General features: G+C 41.3%; 1 protein-coding gene across 13 annotated transcripts in view; it reads right to left on the minus strand.

The window, feature by feature from the left end:
• Positions 1 to 17549, minus strand: part of NCOR2 (nuclear receptor corepressor 2) — a 599120-nt gene that overhangs the window by 116360 nt on the left and 465211 nt on the right. For all 13 annotated transcript variants that reach the window (XM_040347350.1, XM_040347349.1, XM_040347347.1 and 10 more), the window contains 3 exons: positions 10022 to 10214; positions 3916 to 4074; positions 1161 to 1300 (listed from right to left, as the gene is read on the minus strand). In XM_040347350.1, coding sequence (XP_040203284.1) covers positions 1161 to 1300; positions 3916 to 4074; positions 10022 to 10214 — 492 coding nt within the window. The remainder of the gene's footprint in view (positions 1 to 1160; positions 1301 to 3915; positions 4075 to 10021; positions 10215 to 17549) is intronic.

The raw sequence follows: 17549 nt of genomic DNA on the forward strand, positions 1-17549 counted from the left end.
AAGCACGTCGGGAAAATTTAACACGGAGCATGCGCAGAACGTTCGGCGCGGGAACGCGCCTAATTTAAATGGTGCCCGCCCCATTTGAATTAGGCGGGCTTGCGCCGAGCGGATTTACGTTACACTGCCGCAAGTTTACAGGTAAGAGCTTTGTTAATCAGGCACTTACGCTGTAAACCTGCGGCGGTGTAACGTAAATCAGATACGTTACGCCGCGGGGGAGCAACGTATTTGTCTGTGAATCTGGCCCATTATATTTTTTTGGTGAAGAGAGATCCTTCAGAATCACACACTGTAATGATTTCCTGATATTTTATAGCATTCTAACGAATACTTGCCATATCAATTTTTAAAATAAATACATGAAACTGTTAGAGCCGGTTCACACTGGGGCAACTCGTCAGGCAGCTCAGCCGCCTGACGAGTCGCGTCCCATTCTATGCAATAGAACCGTTCTAATAGGAGCGACGCAAGTCGCTCCGACTTAGAAAAAGGTTCTTGTTCGACTTCGGGGGCGGCTCGGGGCGATTTGCATTGACTTCTATACAGAAGTCATTTTGCTAATCGCCTCTGAAGTCGTCTTTAGGACGACTTGCAGAGTCGCCCCTGATGTCGTGCCGCCGCAGTGTGAACCGGCTCTTACCAGTACATAAAAACAAATGCAACATAAGCTATAAATAAATGTAAAAAGAAAAATGTGTTGAATTGATAAACACATAATTGTGGCTAAACATGTAAAACAAAGATACTCTATATAGAATATGTATTGTATAAGCTCCAATGTGTAGATCAATAAAAATATACTGTATATAGATGTAGGCCGGTTAACACATGCCTATGCGCTATGATTGGTTTCAGCATGTAGGCTTGTGTCTGTTCTGTGCCGGCAGTGGGGACCAATGGCTTGTGTTGTAACAGCACAAGGTATGGTTTGCCTTTTTTTAAAAACACCATAGCACCCCTGTGTTAACGTGATTTGTCACCTTTCAGGCACAACATCCCATCTATCCTGTAAGCTCACACTTGCTTTTTTTTTTTTTTTTTTACATGTAAAAGAGCACATGAACTATGTATTTAGTGTTTTGCCTGAAGTACGACAGCAGATATGGCTCCAAGTATTTGCTCCACATGCCTGTTTTTTTTCCCCAGCTCTAGCATACCTGAGATATGGAGCCCATGGGTCTTTCAATAGCAGCTGGGTGTTTGCTGGAGGAAATAAGAGGAGGTGGGTTTGATATGCTGTTGATGCGCGGTGCCAATGTCCGTGAACCATCATGCAGGTTTAGTGGCACTGACTGACCTATTTGAAAAAAACAAAAAAAAAAAACACATGGATTAAGAAAAATCTGTAATAATTATCTGCTTTCAATGGAAAAAAGGTTTATTAACCAATAAATGTTTACAGCAATATTAAACCCTCTGTTTTGTAATCTTTTCAGCAGCTGAAAAGTTTATTTTTTTTAGGGTAGTTCCTTTCTCTTGCAGCCTCCTATGGAGCCACTCTTGAATGCAAGGACTAGAGCTGTGTCTCCCTACACTGTGTGTAACAATAGAAACACACAGCACCCTAGCCCAGGAATGCAAAGGCACTCAACTGCTCCTCCCCCTCCAAGTCAACAGACTGCCTGGATACTGTTCACTGTTAATTCTTTCCTGTGAAGACTAGAAAGTCAGGGAAACAGCAGGGAGAGAGCAGGAGCCAGCAGTACTGTGGTTGTAAACAGGAAGTGATGGAGTAACCAATAGATTACTTTTTGTTGTTCTCAATGCGGTAAACTAAAAAACACGAAGGGTTTAAATACTACTTTAAATTCTAAAATGATCTTTACTGCATCCTTACAATGATCCAGCTTGACACAATGCAAGTATGCATATCTCAAACCCGAGGGACCTCAGGGGAAATTGACAATACAGTAATAGCAGCGCTCTTCTGGGTCTTAAGTGAGCTAGAGAAGAAGGCTGGTGACAGAATATTCATCTTGTCTAATTAGAGGGGCTAGTGCCAAGAGAGCGACCCCCTGTGGTCAGTGTGGAGAGGGGAAGCAGCTCAGCACAGATCCCATTACTGTAGCAATACAAACCACTACAGTGATTGTCAGTTTACCCAGTGGCCCTTCAGATATGATATGCATATTTACATTGGTCCAAGTTGGACCAATGAGGGTTTGCAATAAGGACCATACCTGAAAACAGTGAATTGGTATTTGAACACTGTGTTCTAACAGATAATCCCGAAGTTATGCACCCATTAACTTTCTCCTCCTCCCTTTTCCATAAACAAAGGCATGTATGCCAGAAGGCGTCCATATTGTACCTGCATATCCGACTAACTTTCTATACCTTTGGGTACCATTAGGCTCCAAAATTGGAATATGTAATAATCTAATATAAGTACCTAGCAGGAGAAAAAAAGCCATTTGCAAAATGCTTATAATTAACTGGTTAAAGTATATATATTTTTTTGTTTATCACATGACTACCAGAAACACATATGGAACAAAATCTCGGCATGTAAATAAAGAGCATAGTAAAGTAAAAAGGAAGTAAAATATGGCGATCCAACTGTCTGATGGAAAGGGAGTGTGGAGTGCATGACACTTTACTCAGCCTAATGACTGAAACCTTTAAATACATCAAGGGGTGAATTAGGTTCAGGAGGGCAGCATTTTCAATAGGAAACCAAAATCAAGAACACAGGGATATGACCTCAAACTGACTAGAGGAAAGTTCAAAACCAATCTTAGAAAATATTATATTATTTTACGGAAAGGGTGGTCGATGCTTGGAATTAACTTCCAGCAGAAACAGTGAGCCAGTCAACAGCAAATAGGCTTTAAACATGCTTGGAACAAAACATAGATCTATACAAAGTTATAAAAAAAATGGACACTCGATGGACCACATTATTTTTTCTGCTGTCACTTTTCTATGTTTCTAGTTTTCTAATGACACCAGAGCTCTGCCCCACATTATCAACTTCTGCTGCAATCCAGAAGGAAATGGGAAATACGGGTTGGCACCCAGACAAAAAAATAAGGGGGACTTCTAGTGGCCAGCCTGAATGGCCTACTCATGAGAGTTAATATTCCGAGACAAAGCAAGCTAATGGCAATGCCAGTGGTTCTGGAACTGGAAAGCAGTCTACAGCGAACATAACCAAAGCCAGCCTTGAAAACACTCAAATGTTGCCTAGTGCCCTAGAATCACTTGCAAGCAATGTCCAGTCTAGCGGGGTTCAGTGTCAGAAAAGGTCTGGAAGCCAAGGTTGAGGACAACTGTTCTGGAAAGCCCACCAGTAGATACAGAGTGACGATTTGTGATTGAAAAAGAAAAGCTGCTAGAAGACATTACAGATAAAAGTAGAACTATAGGAAAAACTTTTACATATTGGATAGTGTATGGGGGGGCTATAACCCTTGTCAAATTATTTTGCCATCCGTCTCCCATTTTGGATTTTTCTTTACTTTTACTTTCAATGATAATGGCAGGACAAATAAAGAGGGTGAATCTCCTTAACAGGGGCACAGACAGCAATGAAAACTGACAAGGGTTCTAATCCCTCTCTACTGTATGAAACTAAAACAAGTATTGCCTTTAGTAATACTTTGAGCTGAAGAAGACATCAATTTTCCTAGGACTTTAGCAAAAAAACTAAAGCATGATAGCAGTAGGATGGATTATACCCAGAGATAGCCAATGCCTTTTTTTTTTGTTTGCACCGTGTCTTTTGGTGCCAGACCAGTATAACTCCTGTATGCGTCACTCATGTAGGAGTCAGTATAGGGGTTCAGAATTCCTGTGCCCCTCAACAGACAAGAAAAAGCATTGCTAGTGTGTAGAACGCACAGTGCTTTAGTGACTACATTTTATCTAGTTACAGTTTGGGCTATTTTAACAGATAACATTGATTCTCACATTGTGAATTATATGGGGATGCAGCTTCAGGCTGTGGAAGGGGCTTCAATACTTCTCTGGCAGGCACTTGGTATAGTGCAGTAGGGGGCCAAGTTGGCAAGGATGTTTGCTCTGCACTTAATCTTTGACCCTCCAATGGTAAAGTCATGTATACTTTATCTGAAATTGAAAACAAAGGCATTAAGAAATCTCATATAGCACCCCAAAACATCCAACGCAACATGCCATAACTGACGTGCATTGTAGCACACCAAAACATATTGATCTATTAAAGCCTTCTGCACTACTCTTATTTAGATACCGATAAATACAGCAGCTAGCATCATGTGAATAATCCATAGAAATAAATATCAATAAAGAAAACATTTTATGTGCAATCATGGCGTCAAAATTGGAAGAATATATACAAAAAATACAAGAACTCTTAAAAGTGGGTCCAATCAAAATTACATAAATCTCTTCACAACAATGTCCATAAATTCTTCTTATCCCAGTGCTTTAAAATTCCTTGGGTATCAAATCACACATAAGATGAAGTGATCTCCGCACTGTGCTTTCCTTTTCCTGCAAACTCTGCATTCTCTCTCTTTTAGAAACAATGTCTCTTGGTGATGAACCCTAATTATGTACAATATATACACCAAAAACATAGATGTGAACCATCTGTGCATTGTGTTTAAAGGAATTGTAAAAGTAGAAGGTTTTTTATCGTAATGTATTATATTCATTATGATAAAAAGCCTTCTGTCGGGGAAAAAGCAGCCTCCCCAGAACCCCCTAATACTTAACGGACCCCTCCCCCTTTCTGTCCATGAATCCCTCGACCGTCTGGGACTCTCTTTCCCAATTGGCTGAGACACAGGAACGGTGCCATTGGCTCACGCAGCTGTCAAAGCCAGTAAGCCAATCAGGGGAGAGAGGGGACGGGGCAAAACAGCAGCTCTGTGTCTGAATGGACATACAGAGCTGAAGGTCGGCTTGGGTGCCTCCATAGCAAGCTTCTTGCTGTGGGGGCACTTGACAGGAGAAAGGAGCCAGGAGCAGCAAAGAGGCACCCGTGAAGAAGAGGATTCAGGATGCTCTGTGCAAAACAAACTGCACAGAGGAGGTAAGTATAACAGGTTCTTATAAAAAAAAAAAAAAAAAACAACACTTTACAATCACTAAGTTTGTAGCAGAGCTTTGCTAGCCCAATTAAAATGAATCATATGTGTGATACCTTACATTAACACATGCTTTACCGCAGAACATGGGTGTGAATGTGCCCTAGGATGCTTTATGCATACCCCAAGATGCATTACCCTTATTCTCTATGGAACGTGCATTTTGCTAGAAACTGCACTAAAAAAAGAGCAGCGTTTTATTTTTCAATGCAATAAAATTAATGTAAAGTGATGTATGTAACAAACAGTAATAAGCTTGCCTGTATTCTTTCAGGTAGTATTCAAAACACAGTCTTATTTAAACCAACTAAAATATTGAGTGAAGCAGCCACCCTCCTGCTTTGCTTATGGCCGTGATGCAAAAATAGGACCTTGAAAATAAATCAGTGTATGGTATGTCTCTCGGTATTTTATTACATTACCATATACCGTCTACAACTGAAATGACTGCAGTACCTGAACATTAAACACAATGAAATAAAGCCCAGGACCCTGCAGAATTTGCAAACGCTTAGGACAAACATGAACACACGTGGCTCAGGTTTACAGAGTTACATATTCTTTGTGGGCTGCTACCCCTGCTGATTGCTGTAAATATTTAAAATGGTGAAAATGTGCCAGGAGGAAAAACGGAGTAAAAAGTGGAATTTGGCCTTGTTTATTTCGCACTTGGGTCACCGTTTACCCATTCAAATTATTACCCCAATAATCAGACCTCCCAGTTTGTGCCTGAGCACACAAACAGATGAACAGCCCAGCAGATAAAACACCACAGCTACTAGATTTCTGACTGATCACACAACGGCTAGGCATAGGCATCATAGGAATATTATATACTGTGTACATACAGTGGGAAAATTATTTGATCGCCTGCATATTTTGTAAGCTTGCCCACTTACAAAGAAATAAAGGGTCTATAATTGTTATCGTTATTGCTTTAAATGCTAAAGACAGAAAATCAACCAAAAATTCTGAAAAAAAAAAAATTGCGATAAACGTTACAAATTGAGTTGCAGTTCAGTGAGTAAAATAAGTATTTGATCCCATACCAACCAACAGGAATTCTGGTACACAGATTAGTCCTGTCAATTTAGGAAGATGCTCCTAATGACAACTCGTTATGTGTATAAAAGACACCTGTCCACAGAATCTCTTTCTTCCATTCAAACCTCACCATTATTGGCAAGACCAAAGAGCTGTCAAAGGACATCTAGGATAATATTGTAGACCTGCACAAGGCCGGAATGGGCTACAAGACAATCAGCAAGAAGCTTGGTGAGAAGGAGACAACTGTTGGAGCGATTATTCGCAAATGGAAAAAGCTCCATGCAATATTTTACCTCATGGGGTTAGGATGAGCATGAGAAAAGTGAGGGATCAGCCCAGAACTACACGGGAGGAGCTTGTGAATGATCTCAAGGCAGTTGGGGGCACAGTCACAAAACAAACCATTGGTAGCACAATAAACTGCCATGGATTGAAATCCTGCAGTGCCCGCAAGGTCCCCTTCCTCAAGAAGGCACACGTACAGGCCCATCTGAAGTTTGCCAATGAACATCTAAATAATTCAGAGAAGGATTGGGAGAAAGTGCTATAGTCAGATGAGACCAATATTGAGCTCTTTGGCATTAACTTGACTTGCCGTATTTGGAGGAAGAACAATTCTGACTATGAGCCTAAAAACATCATCCCTACAGTCAAGCACAGAGGTGGAAACATTATGCTTTCGGGACGGTTTCTCTGCTAAAGGTACAGGCCGACTTTGTCACATTAAAACGCCAATGGACAAGGCCATGTATTGTAAAATCTTGGATGAGAACTTTCTTCCCCTCAGCCAGAATACTAAAGATGGGGCTTCCATCATGACAATGATTCAAAACATACCATCAAGGCAACAAAGGCGTGGCTCAAGAAGAAGCACATTAAGGTCATAGAGTGGCCTAGTCAGTCTAAAGACCTCAATCCTATAGAAAATGTATGGAGGGAGCTGAAACTAAGGCCCCATACACACGGGAGGATTTATCCGCGGATACGGTCCAGCGGACCGTTTCCGCGGATAAATCCTCTCGAGGATTTCAGCAGATTTTAATGCGATGGAGTGTACTCACCATCGCATTGAAATCCGCGCCGAAATCCTCTGGCGATGACGTGTCGCGCCGTCGCCGCGATTATGACGCGGCAACGTGCGTGACGCTGTCATATAAGGAATTCCACGCATGCGTTAAATCATTGCGACGCATGCGGGGGATCCCTTCGGACGGATGGATTCGGTGAGTCTCTACAGACCAGCGGATCCATCCGTTGGGATGGATTCCAGCAGATGGATATGTTGTGCATGTCAGCAAATATTTATCTGCTGGAAATCCATCCCAGGGGATAAATATCCGCGGAAAAAGATCCGCTGGCGTGTACACACCATAGGATCTATCCGCTGAAACCCATTTGATGGGATTTATCTGCGGATGGATTCTATGGTGTGTATGGGGCCTTAGAGTTGCCAGGTGACAGCCAAGAAACCTTAAGAATTTAGAGAAGATTTGTAAAGAGTGGACCACAATCCCTCCTGATAGGTGTACAAACCTGGTAACTACAAGAAACTTCTTACCTCTGTGCTTGCCAAGAGTTTCTCCACCAAGTACCAAATCAAGTTTTGCTTGGGTATCAAATACTTATTTTACTTACTGAACTGCAACTCAATTTATAACATTTGTATCATGTGTTTTTTCTGGATTTTTTTGATGTTCTGTCTCATCATTGAAAATACATCTATGATAAAAGACCTTTCATTTCTTTGCAAGTGGGCACACTTACAAAAACTGCAGAGGATCAAATAATTATTTCCCTCACTGTGTGTGTGTGTGTGTGTGTGTGTGTGTGTGTGTGTGTGTGTAATATATATATATATATATATATATATATATATATACACACACTTCCAGATCCCTGTACTACACGGAATCCGCAGAGGTTTTTCTCTCCATGCAGTAACATGTATCAACAAGCACTTCTTAACCACTTAAGCCCCGGACCATTTTGCAGCTAAATGCCCAGGCCAGGTTTTGCGATTCGGCACTGCGTCGCTTTAACAGACAATTGCGCGTCCTTTTTTCCCCACAAATAGAGCTTTCTTTTGGTGGTATTTGTTCACCTCTGCGGTTTTTATTTTTTTTTGCGCTATAAACAAAAATAGAGCGACAATTTTGAAAAAAATGCAATATTTTTTACTTTTTGCTATAATAAATATCCCCCAAAAACATATATACATTTTTTTTTCCTCAGTTTAGGCCGATACGTATTCTTCTACCTATTTTTGGTAAAAAAAAAATCGCAATAAGCGTTTATCGATTGGTTTGCGCAAAATTTATAGCGTTTACAAAATAGGGGATAGTTTTATTAAATTTTTATTAATTATTTATTTTTTTACTACTATTGCCGGCGATCAGCGATTTTTTTCGTGACTGCGACATTATGGTGGACACTTGGGACAATTTTGACACATTTTTGGGACCATTGTCATTTTCACAGCAAAAAATGCATTTAAATTGCATTCTTTATTGTGAAAATGACAGTTGCAGTTTGGGAGTTAACCACAGGGGGCGCTGTAGGGGTTAGTGTTCACTTAGTGTGTGTTTACAACTGTAGGGGGGTGTGGCTGTAGGACTGACGTCATCGATCGAGTCTCCCTTATAAAAGGGATCACTCGATCGATACGCCGCCACAGTGAAGCACGGGGAAGCCGTGTTTACATACGGCTCTCCTCGTGCTTCAACCTCGGGGAGCGATCGCGACGGAGCGGCTATAAACGAATAGCCGCGCCGTCGTCCCGGATCGCTCCCGAGGGAACCCGCCCGCAGCGGGGGGGTCCCGATCGGACCCCCCACCCGCTAGAAGGCAAGGACGTATATATACGCCCTTCTGCCTGTCCGTGCCATTCTGCGGACGTAAATAGTCGTGCGGGGGGCATTAAGTGGTTAATAAACAACCCTTGAGCCGCCAAACATTCAAAAAGTAATGCTGATTGCAGACATGTTTGGCTAGCCATGGACAGAAATGTTAATATGCGTATTAGATGGTGGTGGGTATGGATAAAATGGGTAACAATCAATAGTTCATTTTGGACCTAGCAAGCTGATAAGCACATCATATGTGAGATGAAAACCCGGACGACATGGGAAAAGTTTTGGCCAATACTCACCTAAACATATAAGAAGGAATTCTGCCAGAGGGACCATCAACAGACACCATTACAAATCTGTCAGGGGTTTTAACCTTCCCATAGTTTACTAAATGAAAAGCAATTTTATTTCTGTCTGTGTTGCTCTTGGAGCTTTACCCCCACTTCCTGTCTGGTAACAGGAAGTCTGTCTGGTAACTAGTCAGAAAATTAAGGAAAATGAAAAAAATTTTTTTTAAATAAAAACACACAACAGAGCCCCAAATATCAGTAAAAGTTTTAACTAAAATACACTTAAAAAAAGTACTTTAACTTAAATACGTAGTGATATACATATTTGAAGTGTATTAATAATAATTATGTTCTAAATATACCCCTGTGAAATCAGAAGTACCCCAGGGAAAGCATACCAGTAAATGAGCACTGGTGCTGACCAATGTTTTTTAATGGGCAAACGCTCAATATTACATTTTACTGATCAGTTACAAATCAGAGACATAAATTTAATCTGGGTGAAGGATCATGGAAAGTTAAACCCATATGCTTTCAAACTGAAACTGTAAAAAAAAAAAAAAAAAAAAATCAGTAAATAAAACTATTGCTGTCTACCTGTAATGTTTATGAAGGACAGTAACGTGAGAATTGTTACGAAAAGAGAATGTTATTTTCCTTAAAATCTTGGGTCGCACATAAACAAACCAATCGATTGCATATCCCTGCATGGAAAAATGAAGGGTATTGGGTGTCAGCTGATTTGTGAGATACCTACCTTCTTTATCTGCAGCTTTCCCTTTTGGGCTACTGATTGTCTCTTGCTCTATTTCAGGTGGCAGATTAGATGAGATTTGTCCATCCAGGGCAGACTCGTGTACCTTGGTGATCTGCTCTTGGTAAAGGGCCAAAGCATGATGAGGTTTCACAGAAGCATTAAGAGGAACAATGTCTGAGATGCAGTCGGATATCTGAAAAAATAAAATAAAAAAATGTATTAGGTAATCCCAATTCAATGCAAACATCAGTATATTGATTTAAAATGAACAAACAGTGAAACCACCAAATATAACCATTAACAAAGTCTGCAGCTATTGCCAAAAAATTGTCAGTGTACAATTCAGCAATCCCGAGATGAAGGAACTCCCATGCATGTGTGGGAATGATGTGATCTTGGCCTGGCCAATGTAAATTGGTACCTGGAGACAGACCGGCCGGCAGGAAGCTCTGAGCTGACGCAGCACTGGAGTGAAGGGAGTTTAGTTCCGCTTTAAAGAAGAACTAAAGCCACAACTTTTCTTTTCGTTCTGGATGCAGTAAGGGAGAGTTATAACCCCTGTCAGTTTTTTTCCCCTTTATTTTCTAAACTACTGCCACAACAGGAAGCTAATGGCTAATAAATATTGCAAGGCAATGAATCCATAAACCGTTAAATGCAAGTGTATTCCACAGTGAAACAAAAATTGTTCCCACAATCACCACCCTTCTTTATAGAGCTCCGTTTGCTCCTCAGAGATAAAAATGACCCTAGCCATTTCTTGTGCAGATTGTGTGCTTTAGATCCCATTCACACTTATGCAATTTTGGACATCAAAGTTGCATGACGAGTTCTATTGTTTTAAAAAAAAAAAAAAACATTGCAAAACAAATAGTACCTTATGTTTTATTACATATGTGCGACTTAAAGTCGTAGTGACTCCAAATTAGCTTTTGCACTACTTTTGTCCGACTTTCATGAAACTCGAGGGCCATAGACTTCAAATGTTAACCTTGAAAGTTGCATGAAAATCATACCTGAAAAGTTTTACATGCAACAGTAGCTCTGACTTTGGAGGGGACAACAAGTCATATCCAAGTTGCACCCATCCAAAGTTGCACTCCAAAGTGGTATGCCTTTGGAGTGGTAGAAGTATGAATGGCACCCAATTACACTGGGGCACAAGCACACCTCAACATGGTCTGCTAATCCTCCCGTCCCAGTGGGCAAATGCAAAACCACTATCCCAAGACTATAAACTTTCTAACGCAGGTCTGTGATTTTGATTTACAAGTGTCAATGTATGTAAAAAGATTTATTCATCAGAACCACTCCAGTTTTCTGATCGAGTCTAGTTCAATTGCCCATTTCCCCAGGGAGGGTACGGAAGTTGATTTCCAACGTCAAGGGATTACTGTTCTGGCTGCGTTGAGAAAGTGTCCAAGCACGTCTTTTTTCACTGACTTTAGAGGACAGGAAAGGGTGATGGTTAAATAGCGATATCATTAAGTTTGCAGTATAGATTGAACATTTGTTTGCAAAACATGCGCAAAGGTGGGCATTCTCACCAACTATGAAGCAGGTTTCCTTTAGCGATATGACGTCGCCAGCATGTCATTGTGATTGAAGTGATGTAGGACAGAGGGACATCTGTACCATGCAGGTACCAGTTTATATCCTTTTTCTTGGGTTTTCGTGACAAGTGATATTTTGTGGGTAAGGGTAAAGCATTTTTGCCAGTCTGAAGGAGAGATGATCTATTGAAGGTCCTTTTCCCAATTCCGCGTACACAGCGGAAGATCTGAATGTGCCAACATCATAAGTATAGAGTACATTAGAGACTATGTCCACGTGGTTCCTTCATGCAGATATTCCAAGTCGGTTGGTTCAGTAAGGATGTCTAGGCGTTAGGATAGATTGTATATAAGACAGAACCTGATGTCTCTGTAATCAATGCATGGACTTGCCTGAAGGCGCTTCAGACAAAGATACCAATAGTGACGGATCTGACTGGAGGACTTGTGAAAGTCTCCTATGTTCCTGTTTAATCCAGGGACCAAACTCGGTTGATTGGTAAGCTTGCAAAAAAGCAGTAGTTCCAAAAAAATAGGAGTCATGTTCCCTAGATATTTGGATATACCAAGAGTGGATATCGCCAGTCTCACATATGAAGTGTTAGTTGGACAAGTTCAACAGGAATTAGGGAGCCTTTGCGAAAAATTGGTAAGGTCTGTGGTCAATAATATGCGTAAATATTGCTGCTTTGTGGCAAGTAGCGATATCTCTACTTTCCTCTATGTTTTGATAGACAGTGGGGGTTATTTACGAAAGGCAAATCCACTTTGCACTACAAGTGCACTGAAAGTGCAGTCGCTGTAGATCTGAGGGGGACATGCAAGGAAAATAAAAAACAGCATTTTAGCTTGCACAAGATTGGATGATAAAAACCAGCAGAGCTTCCGCTCATTTTAGAGCTTCCGCTCAGATATAAAGCAATCTACAGCAACTGCACTTGATGTGTACTTGTAGTGCAAAGTGGATTTGCCTTTAGTAAATAACCCCCAATGTCCTAAAACTAATTCTAGGACGGGCTGAGTTCCAGACAAATTTGGAAAACATCCAGTGGACTTTGTGAAAAATATGAAGCAGGGAGATGGATTGGAATAGTTTGGAACAAATATAAAAAGCGAGGGAGGATAGCAATTTTTTGAAGTATAGGAAGGAAGATTAAAGAGTCCAATTGTGATGCCAAAGCTGGTATCTGAATCCCTAAATTATGAATTGACGAAGAACAGGTCTTAAAAGAAAAATTTGTCGAGAGCCTTGTCATAATCGTTTTTGGTAAGGAGATATTTAGAAGTTCTTTTTTATTATAGTTAACCTTAAAATGACTGACTTTGCCAAATCTGAGATTCCTACAGTATGGCCGAGGGGAAAATATGTGGTCGCGTAACAAATAGAATCAGGCCATCGGCGAATAGAGCCATTTTAAGCAAGGAGAGGATGTACTAGGATGCCTATGATGTTTGGGTTCTTAAGCAAGGCAATTGCCAGGTGTTTCATAATAAGAAAATATAAAAAAGAGGTGATAGGGGGCATCCTTGGTGAGTTCCATTGAAAATATGGAACACAGTGGACAAGGATCCATTCATCCTAATTCTAGCTGGAGGTGATGCATAGAGGGACATAATCCATGAAAGCATACAAGGGCCTAGTCCAATCTGTGTTTAGGGGAGAGTGTGTTGAGGGGAGACTCAAAGGAACTCCCAGCCTACCCGGTCAAATGCCTTTTTGGCATCAACCACTAGAAGACAGAGATACATATCATGTGTATGGGCCTAGTCTGTCAACAGAAGAGCTTTAATTGTATTATCTTAAGCCTCTCGTCCACTGATGAAGCAAACTTGGTCGAGATGTATTCAATGGGGCAGCAACGGTTGTATTCTGCCAGCTAGAACCTTCGGCAAATATTTTTAGAACAATTCCTATTGACAATATCGGTCTATAATTCACACAGGGAAGGATTTTTTTCTGGGTTTGGAATAAGCAAGATGTGTGCCTCCAGGGTTTGTGTAGAGAAGATGGAACTATTTGCTATAGAGTTAAACACCTTAGTCAAAAAAAGAAATAAGGGTAGGGGCAAAAGGTTGATATAATTTAGGCGTGAATCCATCGAGACCCGGGCTTTTACCTGCTGGTGTATTAGCGATGGCCCTAGCAACCTCTTCCTTGGTTTTCCAGATTGACAGTTGTATCTATGTGTAATAAAAAAAAAATTCTAACAGCCACATACCAAATATGACGGTGTTGGCCAAGACCCTCTTTGACTTTGTAAGGCTGGGTTCACACTATTCCGCATCCAATTCGCATGTCAGGAAATTGTGACCGGCTCTCTATGGAGCTGGTCCACACATCTCCAGAGCGGCTCCAGTGCAAATTGCACAGTAGTCCTTTGCATCTTCTAGTCCGTTTCAGGTCCAAAGTCAGTCAAAAATGCGGGCTGAAATTGGACCTGAATACCGTGAACAAGGACGCACCGGACCCCTGCTGTGAGCCTCTCCAAGCTTCAGTGTGAGCCCAGCCTAAAGCTCCAGAAATCTGATTATACTTGCAAATTCATCAAATGACTTTCTATCAGTTTACCCAGTAAAGCCCCTGTACTAATGGGCTTGTGACAAAACACTGATTGTAACAAAAAAAAGGTGTGTCATTATTTTACAAATTAAAAGAATAGAATTCTAAAATATATTAAAATAGAGCCCTTACTACAACGTTTACATGGGTGAGCAAATCAGTGGGTAGATATTAAAAAGGAAAAGACAGGTTGTTTGACTGCTTGAAACAGGCGAGTATGGTGCATGATAACTAGAATCTGACAAGCAGAACAGCTCTTGCACGAGAGGCCTTGTTGTGCGTCATCCAATTGCGCTGACATGCACATTAATATATGGAGCCACACACACACATATACATATGGTCCTAAAACCTGGCTCATATTTCTACACTTTAGTGCTTGTTCACATGGAAGTGGCTTCCCTCTGCGCATGTTAGGGGGGGGGGGGGGATATATATATGCTTTTCATTATGGTGTTAGCATATAGCATTTTTTCAGCTGCATTTATGGGCATTTCCTGAGCTCTTACAAAACAAGCTTATCCTCTAGGACAGGGGTCTCCAAACTTTCTAAACAAAGGGCCAGTTTACGGTCCTTCAGACGTTAGGGCTATTGGGAGTAAAAAATGTCCAGTGGGAGTAAATAGTACCATATCTTTGGTGACAGTGGAAGGACAAGTGCCCCATTGCTGGTGTTAATGGAAAGAATTGATGGTGTCAGTTGGAGGAATAGTGCCCCATTGGTGTCAGCAACAAGAATTAGGCCCCATTTAAATTGGATGGAATAATGCCCCAAGGGCCGCATTAAGACAAGCAACGGGCCACATTCGGCCCCAGGGCCGCAGTTTGGAGACCCCTGCTCTAGGACAACCGAGCTAGACATGTGGTGCATAAGTGCATTAGGGTACAAATCTACACACTCTACTTTTACTTCAATAAAAGGCATGTATGCATATACCTGTGATTACACAGTTGCATTCTTGAGTAGATTAACACACATCAGCTGGTACTGCAATCACAATCATGTACTGAAACATGCCAATTATCATGTCCCACATATGTATTTTCTTGCACAGGTATATTGCTGTAATCATGCTTTTAACAAGAGCAAGGTCACAATGAAAGTGCTAGGAGCTGAGCTCACTGACCCCTTTCTGGAAAGTGCTGCCATGTCATATAAATCTGCCTCAGTGGAGACAGAAGGAGAAAAACTGCTCCTATGTGGAATTACATGTAGCAATCCAAAAAGTTTCTGAAAAAAGAGGCTATGGTCACAAATTTGGTCAAAAAAAAAAAAAAGAGGCTAGGATTCTTGAAGGAATTAAAGGCACATTAAAAAGCATTGTCAGTCTGGAGTAGCTCTGAAACGTCAGTCAACAGCGGACTTTGACCCACTGTCAGCTGATTCTGGGTCACAGGAGAGCAAAAATAAGATATCCCCCTGTAACCAAAAAAGCTTCAGCCACACGTCTAAGTTGCACAATATTTACACAACTTTTTTAAAAAAAAAAATCCCTTTAGGTTTTTAAAATTAAAAAGTCAAAATAAATACTAACTATGGCATGCGTCTGTGATATAGTGAAAAAAATAATAATTTTTAGGGAGTTTGTTAGGGGAAACAGTTGATTTTGATACATGAGGGTTATAATGTCTACAGGGGACTGGGCACTAACAAAACAAGCTGTTAATAAAATATAACCCCTCCCACTCCCAGTAAGCTCTATTTTTGTGGAAACCAGTAGTAGGAGTTGATCACAAAGACAGAGGGGTGGGATCTGCGTCCTTCAAAAAATGCCAAGAGGAGCATTTTACAGTAAATACAAAAATCCGTGTTTCTTTATCATTATCGGACACAAGGGACCAAGCCCTGTGGCACATCTGCTCATGCACAGGCAGCGGAGAGAAAAAAAGTGTTGTGAAGGCAAGACACTTGGAAGTGCCGCTTTACAGCACAAATAAAGATATATATGTATATACCATATTTTCCGGCGTATAAGACGACTTTCTGGATGCAAAAAAATGCATCCAAAGTCGGGGGTCGTCTTATACGTCGGTGACAGTCTCCTTGCTGCTGCGGGAGTCCATGATTTGAAAGCCGCGCCTTCTTCTCAGACTGTCCTGTGATAGGCGGAACACAAATCTTCCCAGCAGCGCCTCTGTTCTGTGTTCTGCCCATCACAGATGCCTTCTCATCCTCGGATCATGGACGCTCGCAGCAGACGGAGACTGTCACTGGCCTGGAAGCCAGAAGCTGCAAAACGTGAGTGATGGCACAGTGGGGGGAAAGTTGGGGCAAGTGATGGCACAGTGGGGGCAAGTGATGGCACAGTGGGGGCAAGTAATGTAATGGCACAGTGAAATTTGAAAAAAGCCTGTTTCTGTCAGCGGTTGTTCCGGCTACCCCTCAGCTTCCAGAAAGACTAGTAGTAGGAAGGGGGTAGTCTTATACGGCGAGTATATCCCAAAACCCAATTTTTTCCTGGAAAATTAGGGGGTCGTCTTATAGGCTGGCAAATACGGTATATATATATATATATATAATGTCAATTTGTAAAAAAAAAAAAAAAAAAAAAAAATGGGGGGGGGGGGGGGGAGAAGGGATGGTGGTACAACATGACATGTAGGATGAAGGACCACCTTAAGGGCTTAAATGAGGATATGTCTAAGCTACTTGATTAGAGTGGAGCGAGAGGCAGATTGCACCTTTGAAAGGTGAAAAGGGAGTCTGAACCTTGGAAGGAAGTTGTAACCAAGAGAGAAACTTGAACAGCTCAAAAGTACATTCACCAGCACACCACAAATCATCAAATAGCATCCAAATTTTAATTGGAGGATCAGATGACAGAGGACATTTCATCTGGTGGGAGCATACAAGACCCTGACTATATTAAACACTGGGACAGATTATTTGAGCGCTGGTCTTGATTTATATATTTTCAATTGTCTGAGGGGGCGAGGGGGGAGGGGGGAGCATTGTGTTTCCAGCTGCTGTGGACATTTTTTTTCTGCTCGCTGATACAACGTTTAAATATGACCTAGTGCCCAGAAATCTAGATTGTTGTATCGCTTTCATACACTTCCAGTGTCTTTAAATAGGTCTGATCTAAAGAAATTTAAAAACTGTTAAATGTATTTTTGGGGAGACAAGGGGCCCAGGGTGAATAGAAAGGCACGTTATGCTTTTAGAGTAAGGGGAGGCTTAGACGCTCCAGACCTGCTTAGATATTTTCAGACTGCCCAGCTGTCTCAATAATTACTTTTCACACAAAACAACACCATCCAATCTTGCCTATGAGACCAGTTAGCCACCTGCTTTGGTTACCAGCCAAAGTTTGACCTCCTATCCTAAGCCCCACACGTTCCTTCTGTAGGATTGTGGGACAGGCTATACTCAAAACATACATTTTAGATCAACCCATGCTCTCCATTGCACTAC

Source organism: Rana temporaria, chromosome 1, assembly GCF_905171775.1.
Source record: "Rana temporaria chromosome 1, aRanTem1.1, whole genome shotgun sequence".
NCBI lineage: Eukaryota > Metazoa > Chordata > Amphibia > Anura > Ranidae > Rana > Rana temporaria.